General features: G+C 38.8%; 3 protein-coding genes across 3 annotated transcripts; 1 reads left to right on the top strand and 2 right to left on the bottom strand.

The window, feature by feature from the left end:
* Positions 1–5178: 5178 nt before the first annotated feature.
* On the bottom strand, positions 5179–6540 carry LOC127857851 (caveolin-3-like). Its single transcript, XM_052394545.1, has 2 exons — positions 6166–6540; positions 5179–5885 (listed from the first exon to the last, which is right to left on the bottom strand). Exons 1-2 carry the CDS (start codon positions 6226–6228, stop codon positions 5562–5564), a joined length of 387 nt encoding a protein of 128 aa, XP_052250505.1. The 5' UTR covers positions 6229–6540; the 3' UTR covers positions 5179–5561.
* Positions 6541–7509: 969 nt separating this feature from the next.
* On the bottom strand, positions 7510–9133 carry LOC127857921 (caveolin-1-like). The gene is made up of 2 exons (XM_052394685.1): positions 8976–9133; positions 7510–8165 (listed from the first exon to the last, which is right to left on the bottom strand). Exons 1-2 carry the CDS (start codon positions 9024–9026, stop codon positions 7842–7844), a joined length of 375 nt encoding a protein of 124 aa, XP_052250645.1. The 5' UTR covers positions 9027–9133; the 3' UTR covers positions 7510–7841.
* A 3269-nt stretch (positions 9134–12402) lies between these two features.
* Positions 12403–13195, top strand: LOC127857913 (caveolin-1-like). Its single transcript, XM_052394658.1, has 2 exons — positions 12403–12513; positions 12872–13195. The coding sequence occupies exons 1-2, from the start codon at positions 12457–12459 to the stop codon at positions 13193–13195; spliced, it is 381 nt and encodes a 126-aa protein (XP_052250618.1). The 5' UTR covers positions 12403–12456.
* The last annotated feature ends 2171 nt before the right edge of the window (positions 13196–15366 follow it).

Below are 15366 nucleotides of genomic sequence, written 5' to 3'. Positions count from 1 at the left end.
TCGCCAGACGCAGCGTTGTCGCCAGATGCAGTGTTGTCGCCAGACGCAGCGGTGTCGCCGGAGTCACCGTTGTCGCCAGAGTCACCGTTGTCGCCAGACGCAGCGTTGTCGCCTGACGCAGCGTTGTCGCCAGACGCAGCGCTGTCGCCAGAGTCACCGTTGTCATACGACTGTTCTAAGCGTGATATTATGTCCTTGTACACGCGTTGATTGATACGGATACTAACGTAATGCATGCCAAATCCTTCTGGGAAATACCCCAATGCAATTGTTCCAACATCACCATCGAACTTTCCATCTGCTGACACAATTGATGAGTGTTCTAGTCCTCGGGTAGAAACTACCAGGCACTGCAAATTATATTCTCTCATAAGTGCAATGAGCGTGAGGTTGTCGCCGTATGTCCCATTCTTAGACATATTCTTAACGTATTCATCAAATGTTTCATCATAGACAAAAGTTTCATAGAAATATCTGTTTTCTACAATGTGATGGACTGCTTCCTTACGTAAAGCATCTACGTCTTTGTATAAACCAATTTTACCAAGTTGATGCGATATAGCAGCAAATTGACAATTTCCATCCGGATTTGGGTCCATGGCAATATTCACCCCATCCAACAACTGCAGATTTTCATGGTGTGTTAAAACATGATAGTACTTAGTTCTGTGATTTTGTTTCTCTGAGCGGTTCTGTTTTAATGAATGTTTTTTTAATTTTTCGTTGTTTCTCTAACGCAACAGTTAGGCTAGTCATGTTTTCGACCCCAACCGAATTGCTTACGAATCCAAGTTCGGGTTTGTTCGGTACTTGAAATGACACGATATAAACACCATTTCGTTTTACTTTTTCTACCTTGCCTTCGATAACATATCTTTTGGTTGGCACCCTGGATTTTCGAAAGGGATAGCGAATTAATACTGTCTCTCCTACTTTGTACTTGCTTGGGGAAGTTGCGTTTTTCAACAGCGACCTGTAAGCCTTTTTATTTGCTCGCCGTATGGTTTTCTTTATTTCACGAGAACTATGACGTTCTTTGGTAAAAACATGACTTCTTCCGTAGTAGGCTTCAAAGGGCGTGAGACCCCCAAGAACTCGTTTGAAACTTGTGTTTATGGCATAGGCTAAATCTTGAAGCCCTTCGACCCAGTTAAATCCACGTTTACTTTTTGTTGCAAATAGAATCTTGGCCTTTATAACACTGTTTGACCTTTCACACTTGCCCTGTGATTGAGGATGATACGGCCTACTATTGATCATTTTGATGTTGTACTTGTTCAACAAAAGTTTCATACTAGGGCCTTTAAATTCCAGTCCGTTGTCACATTGGATGATGTCAGGGGCAAGGTTAACCATCAACACGTCCTCTAATGCCTTTGCAACTTCACGCGAACTCTTCGTTTTCAGGGGTTTTGGCATAACGTACCTAGAATAAACGTCCACGACTTGTAGAATATAACTGTATGTGGACCCCTTGTAGCTAACACTTTGATTTTTCATGTTAATTATGTCAATCTGCCATCTTTTGCCTGGTTCCTCTTCTGTAATTGTCTTTGGCTTTGGCTTGTTTGTAAATCTCGGATACTTCTCATGGTAATACTTGCTATTGTACAGTATTTCAAGGATAGCTTGTTCCGAGAACCCCGTGTAATTTACTTTCAGTTTGTTGTAAATAACCCTTGCTCCACATCCTTTGTTTTCCATGAACATCTTCTCAACAAATCTAGGAAGATCTTCTTTCACAAGGACTTGCTTTCCGCCACACAATAAAGAACCCCGGTCACCAAGCTCGAAGTCCTTACGTTTTCTAATCATGGCCAAACAATTATTCTCTTCAGGTGTCCGTTTCTTCACAGGGACATCGAACGATCCGTTTAAACATCTGACAATAATGTCGTACTTCGACCTGGGCAAGCACCCTAATTGCTTCCTTTTTCTCCTAATTGCTTCCTTCATCTGAAATAATATAATAAGTTATTATACATTTATACTTCATTAGTTAATAGAGCTTGTATTGAATAAAAAGAAAAAATCGGAAACTTCAAAGCTTTGTCGGCTTCTCAGCAATATGACGTCGGAACAACAAATCAACTTTACAAAGTAATGTTTAGGAATACAGTCACGCCTGTCTAAAGCAGCCAGTCAAACATCCTTATTTTTGGAGAGATATATTCATTTAAAAGAGCTCAAAATCTCTTAAATCGGATTTTGGTGAAAATACACTTTCGAAAAAAAAAGTTTTAAAAATTTGAAAATTGCTATTAATGATCTCCACGAAAGTATCTGGCCCGCCCGGGAATCGAACCCAGGCCGCCTGCGTGCCAATCTGACGCGCAACCGACTGAGCTAGCCGGCGAAACAGTTATACAACCAGCAAAATCCATGTAAAGTGTGGTTAGGTTAGCTGTTTCTGTTACTGCTAGTTACGACGACGACGACGACGACGACGATGATGATGATGATGATGATGATGATGATGATGATGATGATGATGATGATGATGATGATGATGATGATGATGATGATGATACTTTTGTCACTTCCAATATTAGGTTAATACAATGTATTTGAGTTTGAAAAAAAGTTTACACATCGGCAGACTATTTCATTTATTAAGAAATACATAATTTATGTACCATATACGTAGGCCATTTTCATTTTTATGAGTTTTTTTGGTATGTACCAAATACGTTTTGGCGAGCATAGAAAAACTTATTCCAACCGAATATGGTACAATGTTTGTACCATATTCGGTCGAAAATTGTACCATCTTCGGTCCGAGTATGGTACATTTGTACCATATTCGGCCGAATATGGTACAAATGTACCATATTCGTTTTTGTACCAAATACGGTCCGACATAGCTAGGTTAATGTCTTTTTTTGAATTTATCCGACGTGTTGAAGAAAGGTGTACACAGCGATGATTTTATTTTGTTATTTTACTTTTATTATAAAAAATATGTTCAGAGACGAGATACATATGAGCGTTTGATTGTTAAAAGCAATAGCCAAAAAGATCAAATTATGTTTATCGAATCTTGTGAAGGTATGTTATTATTTAGTGAGATCATTCCCGGCTACGCCACACGAAACAGTCCTCAAACATTCAATGCAAAAGCAGAGTATCAAGACAAAATATCGCTTCTTGCGGTAAAATTGTATCAGCATTCCACATTTTACAAACTCAAGAAGAACAAGCATGACGCAGTATTTATCGTCGGCGAATTTGAGTCAATCTACAACTCTCTATTTCAACTCTTATTTTGCCACACTTTTTACTCACTGGCATTTGTCAAACATCTTCTGGCGTATGATCCACTTACTAACGGGTTTGTATGGATTAACATCACCGTGTTTATTTTCTTCTAGTTGTGTTTGCTTTTATAATAAGTTGAAATCTGAAACACAATACATTTGTGCTCCGCCATTCTCCTATTACATTTGAAAACAGTTGATTCAAGCAGGCAATTGTTTTAGGATGGACATTCTGTGGTCAACTAACGAAGGTACGGCCTATTATAAAAAAAGTTATCCTTTTAATTAAATTGCTGTATATGACACCGTAGGCAATAAGCGTGCCCCGTGGTTTAGCATAAGTTACCATAAAGTTATGGTAGGCAATCCGTATACCACAGAGCACGGTATTCGTTTCTATAATATAGAACGGGCGTAAGCCATATAAATTGTTTGGGTGAAAGTTACTATATATGGCTTGGTAGGAAATAAGCTTACCCCACGTTTGGTCGAAAGTTACTACATAGTGTAATATGGGCAAACGCTATATCCCATTGTTGACCTTAAACGTTACTATATATACTGTACGGGCGTAAGTCAACATATAAAGTTCGGCGGTAAGATACTGTATATTGTATGGTAGGCAATCAGTGAAACCCAGGGTTTGGCGTAAGTTACTGTATTTGGTAGGGTAGGCAATAGACTCGGTTTAAAGTGATTTATGTGTTCATGTTCAAAATGAAGCGATTTCATTTCGCATAGATACAAGATACAAGATACTTCTATATGCATATTTCTAATAATAAGCTTTTATGTATTTTAGGAACTTATTCATTGTTGTTAACTTTTCATTATAAGTCTTATTATCTCCAATCTTTTCATTCGTAAGAGAACTCTTTCCATAGTGAATGATTTCGGATATTTTGTTACCGACACATTTCTTCTCTGTAATTACTGCAAATGTGTTTGGGTTAGGACACTTAGGTTCAGTTTGACATACAAGCATATTTTCCGTTTGCAATATTTTCCTACACTAAAGTCTATATAGCTCAGTTACAGCTCATAGCTATATAGTTTATGTCATGAAGGGCTCCTCGTAGTCTAGAATTACCCGAGGCGCCATCCTGACACAAAGTTCGTGAATTTAAGATGATCCATCAGCTGTATAGTGCCATAGAGAGTTGTTCTCTTCAGCCAAGAGGTCCTTCATGTATATTTCATTAGCTTCATATAATTCTATTGCAGCTTAATCTCTGTAATAAAGCTTGATCCATTCGTAAAGTTATTAAAGAATTATTTCATAGCCTTAAGACGATTACGGTGTATTTTAGGCTGAGACCGTCGAGTAGTGAGTTACTTGGGTATTCATCGGGCGACATCATTCTTAAGTGTAAGCGTTTTATAGGCTGAGACCGTCGAGTAGTGAGTTACTTGGGTATTCATCGGGCGACATCATTCTTAAGTGTAAGCGTTTTATTTCGTAGATTCGTACACGATTCCTTGTATACGTGTTATGTTAAATAAATACATCAATATCTACATTTTGGCCATATTGTCAAAGAGTCGAACAAGGTACATATCGCCCCAAAGAGCTCATGATCGTTTGCTTTTCTTGCCAGCTATTTTAAGATATTCGAAGATGAATGTCCGACTGCATGCATGCTGATAGCATATGCTAACTATCACACTTTACCCACAAAATGACTTTTATGCAGGTCGTATGTGGTAGATTAAGCTACTTAGAACAGCGACTTCGGCGAAATCATACACATAAAATAAAACAGATGATATACTAGTCTATAAATATATATAAATCCGATGTATACACTTATTTTACATTTATTTCATATGCCAACAATACAATCTTATCGCAGAAAAAAAATCAGTTTAATTGTAACATTTGACAGTGTTTGAATTAATCGCAACAATTGTCATTCTGCGTTAAAATAAGCAATCTAGTGTTAAATCACACATATATATTTGCATGCCAAGAGAGTATAACCCAAGGCAAAAAAGCATTTAGATTTTTGCAAAGCTATTTTTTTTAATTTATGAATTTATGAAAGAGCAAATGGGCCGCGTTCAGGAAAAACTGGGCTTAATACACGTGCACGAAGTGTCCTCCCATAATATCATGTGCAGTTCGCAAATGCTTATCAGGGGCGACACTTATTTTTCGTTTAAGGGAAATCTTTTCTAAACGAAAATCCAGTTTAGGGCAGAAAGTGTCGTCGCAGATTGCACAGGCTAATCTGGAACAACACGTGGGGCACATGCAATAGTCCATTTTTCCAAGAACGGGCCTCAAATGTTCGGAAAGTTCAATTATTTCTTGAACTGATGGAAGACCAGCCCGCACGCCATACAGCACGGCTCGATGCAGCAGTTGACACACTGGCCGTACAGACGCTTGAGCGCCCCGCAGTTGATGTCCAGCATCTTGAAGCAGGGAGTAAAGAACCAGATGTGGAAGAAGGAGATATAGGCGAATTCGCAGCCCCACTCGGCGGCGATACACATGCCACAGAGCAGGGTCGAGATCCTGTAGCAGAGCCCCTTCCAACAGTTGAAGCAAGTATAGGCGAGCTTCCAGACACAGTCGATGCTATGGGTGCCATCGGGCTCGGCGAAAACATCTTCAAATTTGCACTGTTAATATGAAAAAGAACATCTGTTTAAGTTTATAAACTTCCAATTCATATCTGGTTTTATTAATAAACTGCCATTTAATTTCTGATTCTATCATGTTATTCCTGATTTTATTCATGAACTTCCATATATTTATCAAACGAGCAACAATGATGTCCTATATTAAAAGGTAGAAAATATTTTGTTTTATGTATTTCCTTAAGGGGTCGCTGCATTTGTTTATATATAATTTGCATGTATACAATTAAATGATTGACATTAAAATGAAATCACATTGTACCTGCAAATGATCGTTGATGCTGTTCGGGTCGCGGTTCACTAAATCCAACTCTGCTGCAGCCATGACGATAATGTTGCTTGACTCTAAGAGACCACGTTGACACACAGGACGCGAATTCGGGCCAGGTTTGTGAGATATGCGAGCGAGGAAGATAGTTATATAGGGACCCTTATTGGCTTAAAAGGCAGTAATAGGTCTAATTACCGGCCGCATGTTAGGCGTAGGGATTAGACCGGCCGGAAATATTAGGTATTATATACTGAACTGTTTGTTATAACATATATGCAAATATAATGAAACCAATCATCGTTATATATACGCATGGGTACCTTAATATCGGAAACATACCAAACTGATTCAGATCAATTTCCGGTTCATTACATGACTGCGAATTGTATATAAGGCTTTACAAGTTTTGGAATTTTATTACTATTTTTTTTTTATAAATCCTTATTTTATCCACGTTTGATCAAGTGACCCTTGCATCGGTACAATTTCAGTAATTGGGATACTTAATTTTGTTGTATCATTTGATGTGTTAACCTGTAGTTTAACTAGTTGCTGTGTAACGTTTGTTGTTATACTTTGTTGCTGTTATGTTTGTTCTTGTTAAAGAAGTTGTAGTTATAATTATTTAGGCTTTATACCGGTTATTTTTGTATCGTCTGCAATAATAAAACGTTATAGATGCGTTTGGTTTCTTGTTTTGATTTCATCACGCAAATCTCTCATTTAAAATGTGAAGTTTATTTATAGGTAATTAGAGTCGTGTTCTGAGAAAACTGGGTATAATGCATGTGCGTAAAGTGTCGTCCCAAATTAGCCTGTGCAGTCCCTTAGGCTAATCAGGGACGACACTTTCCGCCTAAATTGGATTTTTGCTAAGAAGAGACTTCATTTAAACGAAACATGTCATAAAAAGGAAAGTGTAGTCCCTGATTAGCCTGTGCGGACTGCACAGGCTAATCTGGGATGACACTTAACACACATGTATTATGCCCAGTTTTCTCAGAACAAGACTAATTAAGACATATTTGAGCCACGGCATGTGAAAATGTGGTCAGCGAAGCTCCACACCAACCTGCGAATTCGCACAGTCTGGTCCCGAGCTACTTAGTAAGGTTTCATGGGGTCATAAGCGGCTAGGGTACCTCCTGACCAGGCTGCACTAATGGGCAATCTAGTCTGGACGTATACTGGTCGCAGATGAAAGTACACTGGCCTCAGGTTTCATCAGAACCATTTTGTTAGAACGCTGCTCATTTTAATAACAAACGTTCTTAACTGTAAGACTAATAACGTGTGTAAATATGTTATGTATGTTGGAAAGAAGGAAAATATTAGTTGAGGCAATTATGTGTTATTTAGCAATTACAGCATACCGTCTACATTTAAAACTAGAAAACCAAGTAAAAAGGAAAATATTACCCATTTTGTAGTTACACAGTTTGGACGGGCTTCGCGGGCATTATTTAATCAAACATTCACATCCTCATTTCATGCAACAATAGCGATACAAAGTTTTTTTTTTATCACTGTAGAACAATTTCCGATTTTTCATATCGACGATGTTTATTTATTCCATGCATATCCTATATTATAGCATACGATTACATATGATTGTCTCTAACGGCACGATTTCTTCCAATTAGTTCGATGAATAAAAATCGTATGCGTTATTTTTTGAATGCACTGAAGATGAGTCCACACGACTGGCAGAGGGGATCGAGGCAGCAGGATACGCACATCGAATACATCTTCTTCAAACAGCCGCAGTTGATGTCCAGGACCTTGAAGCACGGGGTGTAGAACCAGATATGCAGGAACGAGATGTAAGCGAACGAGATGCCGTACTCGGAGGCGATGCAGATGCCACATAGCAGGGTCAAGAGATTGTAGCAGAGGCCCTTCCAACAATTGAAACAGAGGTACGACAGTTTCCAGACACAGTCGATGCTGTGCGTTCCATCGGGCTCCGCCAAGACATCCTCAAACTGGCACTAATACACCCGGGATAAAACAAAGAAATATTTAGTCTTTAAACGTTCTTAGGAACTGGTATACTACTGTTCGATTGCAAAATATATCTTAAGATATGAGCCTCGTTCTGGGAAAACTGGGCTTAATGCATAAGCGTTAAGTGTCATCACAGATTACCCTTTTAAGTCCGAAAGGCTTATTTGGGAACACACCTTCCGCCGTTTCGAAACTTTCCTCGAAAGCTGAACGTGTCGTTCCCGATAAGCATGTGCGGACTTTGCAGGCTTCACTGAGGCGATATTTTACGGACATGCGTCAAGTCCAGTTTTCTCAGATTAATTCTCATAGATACATATGGAGGGTTGTACTTACTGTAACATGTATGATTTTTTTTGGTATTCGAGCTCAAATTAGCGAATTCATCCTGGTGGTCTACGTCAATTGCGTCAATCTTATACATGTGATTTTTTATGCACTCGTGTAGTAAACACATAACAGACTTGTGTTCACAAACAATCGTTAAAAATTACATATATTTATGATTCAAATTCCATTTGTATAATACATATAATTATTACTGACACAATTTTTTTTAATTAAAAAGTGTTAAGATTTAGGCTAACACATATGCCCGACATGATGCATACCTCAAGTGGTGATATTGTTATTATCAGTAAAACAGACATGGAACAACGGTTCGCATATTTATGCAGTTGACATTTTATTGAAAATTTATCATCACAAACGATTGTTACCGAAAATTAAAAGCAAGACCTACATCACAGCAATTTTTTTTTAATTCATCAGCCACTCTACAAGCCCACACATACCTGCAGATGGGTGTTTATCTGGTTGGGATCTCTGTTCACCAAGTCCACCATTCTAGTGTTACGATATGTCTTCACTTGCACGCAGAAACAATTGTTCAGTGACGTTGAGGTTAAACACTTTTAACTTGATGTCCCTTTTTATATAATACACTTACCGCCAAAATGCGCCGAGTACTAAAGGAGGGTCGACCAATCATTCCGTACTTTACAAATGCTATGTAAATAAAATATTCTCTAATTGTATAAAGCAACAAATAGGTTACATGGGTGGGTTACGTTTGTCATTTTAGCATATTATTCTTTATTATTCCCATATTACTGTTGGTAAAACAAAAACAATATTAAAACAATAAAAACACAGGTTTTGGAAGAAATGTATAATTGCGCATTTGGAAACGACCCTTTTAAAGCGTATCATGTTTATTGCTCACTTCAATTGTGGAGCAATAAAGGTAAGTATAAGTAAAGGTATAATAAATTATGTTATCTTTCATCTTTACGTTAAGAAAGAACTCCAATATATTTGTGTTTCTTTGTTTTGTGTTAATGTTTCATTTATGTGTTGTAGAAGAAGAAGTTAATGTAGAAGTAGTAGAAAGAGTGATAGTAGAAGTAGTTGTTGTTATTGTTGTGGTTATGTAGTATTAGCGGAATGGATAGTGCTAAAATAATAAGGAATAAGAAGTGGTAGTAAAGTTTTAGTTGTTGTAATAGAAGTATGTTAACAATATTCAACGTTCGTGGATAAGCGATAGATTATGTTACCGGACATTAGGCCCAACTTTGATGAAGGAATGGTAAAGTGTGCATATCTAATAATAGGAAATTAAAAAATGAATTATTCGTTGCCACAATACAGAATACCGAAAAACTTCAATATGTTACAATGTTGTTTAATTGTGTATAATTTCGTCTATAATACTGAACAAATCCCCTGCACTCAAACAAAGACATAGACTTATACACATTTAGCAATAAATCACATGTAAACACATTTCTCGGATTGTTCTAAAACTGTATACATAGAAAAGGTGAAGGTAATCCTCTAAACCCAGTATGCCTAGTGTCTAGAAAAAGGCCTTGACAACATGCGGCGTCTCATCTGGGTCTACGCTGTTTGCTTAAAGGAATTTTTTCAAGAAATATTCTAAATATAAAAATAAATATGCTAGACATCCCTTATTTTGGAAATAAATTGATCCAATTTAGAAGGATGGGAGTATCCACTAGGCATAAATGGGTTAAACATGTTAGCCTGTAGGATACTTCAAACTGACAGGATTGAAACATGTATAACACGCGCTCTAGGAAAAACGGACGTAATGCATGTGCGTAAAGTGTCGACCCAGATTAGCCTGTGTCTGGTCAACCTAATCAGAGACGACGCTTGTCGATTGCATTTAATTTTTCGTGTAAGCGGTCTCACCACAAAGCAGAAAGTGTCGTTCCTGATAAGTCTTTGCGGATTTCACAGACTCATCATGGACGACACTCTACGCACAGACTCATCATGGACGACACTTTACGCACAGACTCATCATGGACGACACTCTACGCACAGACTCATCATGCACGACACTCTACGCCATAGACGACACTCTACGCACAGACTCATCATGGGCGACACTCTACGCACAGACTCATCATGGACGACACTCTACGCACAGACTCATCATGGACGACACTCTACGTACAGACTCATCATGGACGACACTCTACGCACAGACTCATCATGGACGACACTCTACGCACAGACTCATCATGTACGACACTCTACGCACAAACTCATCATGGACGACACTCTACGCACAGACTCATCATGGACGACACTCTACGCACAGACTCATCATGAATGACACTCTTCGCACAGACTCATCATGAACGACACTCTACGCACAGACTCATCATGAATGACACTCTACGCACAGACTCATCATGAACGACACTCTACGCACAGACTCATCATGGATGACACTCTACGCACAGACTCATCATGGACGACACTCTACGCACAGACTCATCATGAACGACACTCTACGCACAGACTCATCATGAACGACACTCTACGCACAGACTCATCATGAACGACACTCTACGCACAGACTCATCATGAACGACACTCTACGCACAGACTCATCATGAACGACACTCTACGCACAGACTCATCATGAACGATACTCTAAGCACAGACTCATCATGGACGACACTCTACGCACAAACTCATCATGAACGACACTCTACGCACAGACTCATCATGGACGACACTCTACGCACAGACTCATCATGGACGACACTCTACGTACAGACTCATCATGGACGACACTCTACGCACAGACTCATCATGGACGACACTCTACGTTCAGACTCATCATGGACGACACTCTACGCACAGACTCATCATGGACGACACTCTACGCACAGACTCATCATGGACGACACTATACGCACAGACTCATCATAAACGACACTCTACGCACAGACTCATCATGGACGACACTCTACGCACAGACTCATCCTGAACGACACTCTTCGCACAGACTCATCATGGACGACACTCTACGCACAGACTCATCATGGACGACACTCTACGTACAGACATATCATGGACGACACTCTACGCACAGACTCATCATGGACGACACTCTACGCACAGACTCATCATGAACGACACTCTACGCACAGACTCAGCATGGACGACACTCTACGCACAGACTCATCATGAACGACACTCTACGCACAGACTCATCATGGACGACACTCTACGCACAGACTCATCATGGACGACACTCTACGTACAGACTCATCATGGACGACACTCTACGCACAGACTCATCATGGACGACACAATATACGCAATGGACGACACTCTACGCACATACTCATCATGGACGACACTCTACGCCATGGACGACACTCTACGCCATGGACGACACTCTACGCCATGGACGACACTCAACGCCATGAAAGCCAATCTACGCACAGACTCATCATGGACGACACTCTACGCCATGGACGACAATCTACGCCATGGACGACACTCTACTATAATGCATCTGTTTTCCCAGATCGCGGCTTATTAATGCATTTTTAAGACACTAAATTATTCGATGTAGTTTTGTTACTGTTATAAAACAATTTTCGTGTCACAATCATGATCTTTGAAAAACAAATACAAAACTGTGTTGACTGTCTTATATTGACCACTATTGTCCAGTTAATAGAAACAAACATCGATACAGAGCACATTTCCGGTCAACTATTTGCAGCCTTTTCAAGATGGTCAGCCGCTGTATTTACTTACTCTCCGCTCAGATACAAACCACCAAACCACCAAAGGTGTGTTACAAATGACAGCCCAAGTTGCCAACAGCTACGGGTCCTCGGTATAAAACACGCGACCACCTCGTTCAGCCGCACTTGTAACTTAGGGGACCAACCGTGAACATTGTACACGTACATTGTGAGGAATCTATTTGACGTCATGCCGGAGCTGGATTTAACAAACCGCGATCCTAACAATATCAACAATCACCTTCAGGTACGTTGTTGTTAATTTTAGCCTCGCTCTGTGAAAAGGGAGGTTAGTGCATGTGCGGAAAGTGTCACCCCAGATTAGCCTGTGCAGTCCGCATTCAATGCAGCAAACTATGACACAATAATAGAGATATTTTCGAGCCCGACGCTATGATACATGAACTGTTGCTTCATTCAATTTCCAGTATTTATTTATTACCTCTAATAAAATGGGATTTTCTTGGTGAAGATTATAATGAAAGGGCTTCAAACTCCGCTGATCAGTAATTTATACATTAAACAATTTCATTTTCGATTTCAATTAGCCGTTTTTTTTCTTAGGTCCAATTTGAATTATATACATTTCCTGTTTTATAACGCAGGTTTCTTTCGAGGATGTTCTCGCAGAACCGGCTGGCGCACACTCGATTGACTGCGTATGGAAGCTCGCATACACGTGCTTCTCAATGTGGCTTGGAATCTGTTACAAGCTGTCCACGCTGCTGTGTGGTATCTGCATCGCCGCCGAGTGGGGCTGCGAGTTCGCCGAAGTCGCCTTCTACCATGTCTGGTTCATCACCCCGATGCTGAAGATGTGCGAGATGAACTGCGCCGTGTGCACGAAAATAATGCGCACTTGTGCATCGTGCTGCATCGAACCGTGCTGCGAGGCGTGTGGATCCTTGTTCCACAAGTTCAAGAAATAGATAGACATGTTTATCAGATGTGATTAGTAGCATTTGTCTGTTTCAAAGTCTCAGAAGATTGTCCGTTTCAATGGATTGATCTTAACCGGCGAAATGTTTTGCCGAAATCAAATCTGACTCCATGATTCCTTAAAGTAATATGTTTTTATCAGTTTTGTAAAAGACATGTACATTTTCAAGTTATTTATTAATAAATTCTAAAACCGTACTTATAAATTTTAATACTCTATGCACATGTTCATAAAATAACAAATTTTAAAGAACGCTTTTGAACTTATCAACTCATTTTGCTGTTGGTCACCAAACTACAAAAATAAATATTGACGTATTGGCGTGCGAATTTGTCGTTTAGGAAACATTAAAACCGCCAGGAGGAAAACTTCTTCATATCACATGCGAAAGCACACGTAAAACAGGTATTTATGAAGGAGAACAAACGCTCAATTCGGAAAACTATGACGATATCCACACTCTTAATTCGGGCAACTATAAAGAGATAGTTAATCATTCACGCTTAAACAATAAATATGCTCGCCGATATAAAAAGACCCGCGTCACGCAAAAATGAGTCTTATTTCATCTCTCCAGATTAACCTATTCATCCGGTGTCTGGTCAGGAGCTACCATACCCCGCTAATAAGACAATAAAACAACCGTGCGTGACTAAATAGTGTACTGGGTAGCTACGCTGGCCGCATATGGCATCGGAATCATTTTCGCATGGCACGGCTCAAAAATCAGGTATTTGCCGTACAGACGTGTTGGTTTTTCAGTCAACAAACCAAAAACGACATGACAGAAATGACCCTTCATTATACGCGATGCGACATAAGATAAGATATATTTTGTCATGCTGGTTAATTCGAATTTCTATTTGCGTCTCTTTAACTTCTTTATTTAACTTTAACAAATTTATTCTATATTGTATTTAATTATACTTTTAGTTTTAAATATTTCTGATTATTGAGAACATACGGCAAAAAATAAAATAAAATAAAAACAAAAACGGCCAACAATTTTAAATTTTAAAACGCACATAAAATATTTACTCTATATCTGACTTATTTAATATTTTCAAGCCCCTAAGAATCAAAAAATAATTTCGACAATAAGTCATACAAACACATCAATATATATTAATAAATACTTTTGTCCTAAATTGCAACGTTTTGCATCTTCACGTTCACGTTGATTGGTTATCCTCTAAGGTGACGTGATTATCGCACCCATATGAACACACTAAGTATACAAATGCAAATTAATTCATACATTTTCAAGACCGCGCTACATTATCATCAACAGGTGGTAAAATGGCGCAATTGTTGTACTAAAAATGTCGTGTAGCTACTAGTGCAAAATATGTTTTTTACTGCTTTTTTATACAAAATACAGTTGATAAATGTTTTATTTCTTTACTGCAAAGGTACACTTTGCATCAACAACAATCATGAATGGATCTTGTTGCCATGTTTCTGTAGTGTTTTTGATGTCGTGTGTTGCTGGCGTAAATTGTTAACCCTTTGCATGCTGGGAAATTTGTCGTCTGCTAAAATTTCGTCTGCTGAATTTCTAAAATTAGCATTTTCTTTGATTTTTTTTCAAAGAATACTATCAGAATACCAAACAGTTTGGATCCTGATGAGACGCCACGTTCTGTGATCCAAACTGTTTGCAAAGGCCTTCAAAATTCGGTTCCAGCACTGAATGGGTAAAAAGAGATGGATTTTGTGTGCGTGTTTTTGTGCGTGTTTTGTGCGTGTCTAATTCAAACAGTTGTCGGTGATGCAATTAAGTTTCCAATGCCAACGACTCATATGGAATCTCTACAACTTAAGTTGCCTCAGTATTAAATTACCGCAGAGCGGTATGTCTGGTTTTAGTTTAAGGGATTCTTAAACGAACACACGTTAGAAATGAACGCGACGATGTCAAAAAAGTAAAGGTATCCATATATTCAGAAAGCCCCGTATTATACTAACTTCTTTATTATCTTTTTTCAACAAAAGTGTTCTTACACAAAAAGTTGAAGTCATTGGCAATTTAGAGCCACCAATTAAATAACTACCTGAACTGCCGATTAACTTTATGCCACCATCATGAACAGCGCTTTATTATTTTATGTGACAGCCAAAGCATTATTATTATTATTATTATTATTATTATTATTATTA

This window comes from Dreissena polymorpha, chromosome 1, assembly GCF_020536995.1.
Source record: "Dreissena polymorpha isolate Duluth1 chromosome 1, UMN_Dpol_1.0, whole genome shotgun sequence".
Taxonomy (NCBI): domain Eukaryota; kingdom Metazoa; phylum Mollusca; class Bivalvia; order Myida; family Dreissenidae; genus Dreissena; species Dreissena polymorpha.
Note: the sequence above shows the minus strand (reverse complement) of the source record. Positions and strands in the feature narration are given on the sequence as shown.

Excerpts from the sequence above, each read along its gene's own strand:
- LOC127857851 (XM_052394545.1), bottom strand. The coding sequence starts at position 6,228 with ATGGCTGCAGCAGAGTTGGATTTAGTGAACCGCGACCCGAACAGCATC. Across the intron at positions 5,886-6,165 it reads GCATCAACGATCATTTGCAG|TGCAAATTTGAAGATGTTTT; the intron begins GTACAATGTGAT and ends TCATATTAACAG.
- LOC127857913 (XM_052394658.1), top strand. The coding sequence starts at position 12,457 with ATGCCGGAGCTGGATTTAACAAACCGCGATCCTAACAATATCAACAAT. Across the intron at positions 12,514-12,871 it reads ATATCAACAATCACCTTCAG|GTTTCTTTCGAGGATGTTCT; the intron begins GTACGTTGTTGT and ends TTTATAACGCAG.
- LOC127857921 (XM_052394685.1), bottom strand. The coding sequence starts at position 9,026 with ATGGTGGACTTGGTGAACAGAGATCCCAACCAGATAAACACCCATCTG. Across the intron at positions 8,166-8,975 it reads AGATAAACACCCATCTGCAG|TGCCAGTTTGAGGATGTCTT; the intron begins GTATGTGTGGGC and ends CGGGTGTATTAG.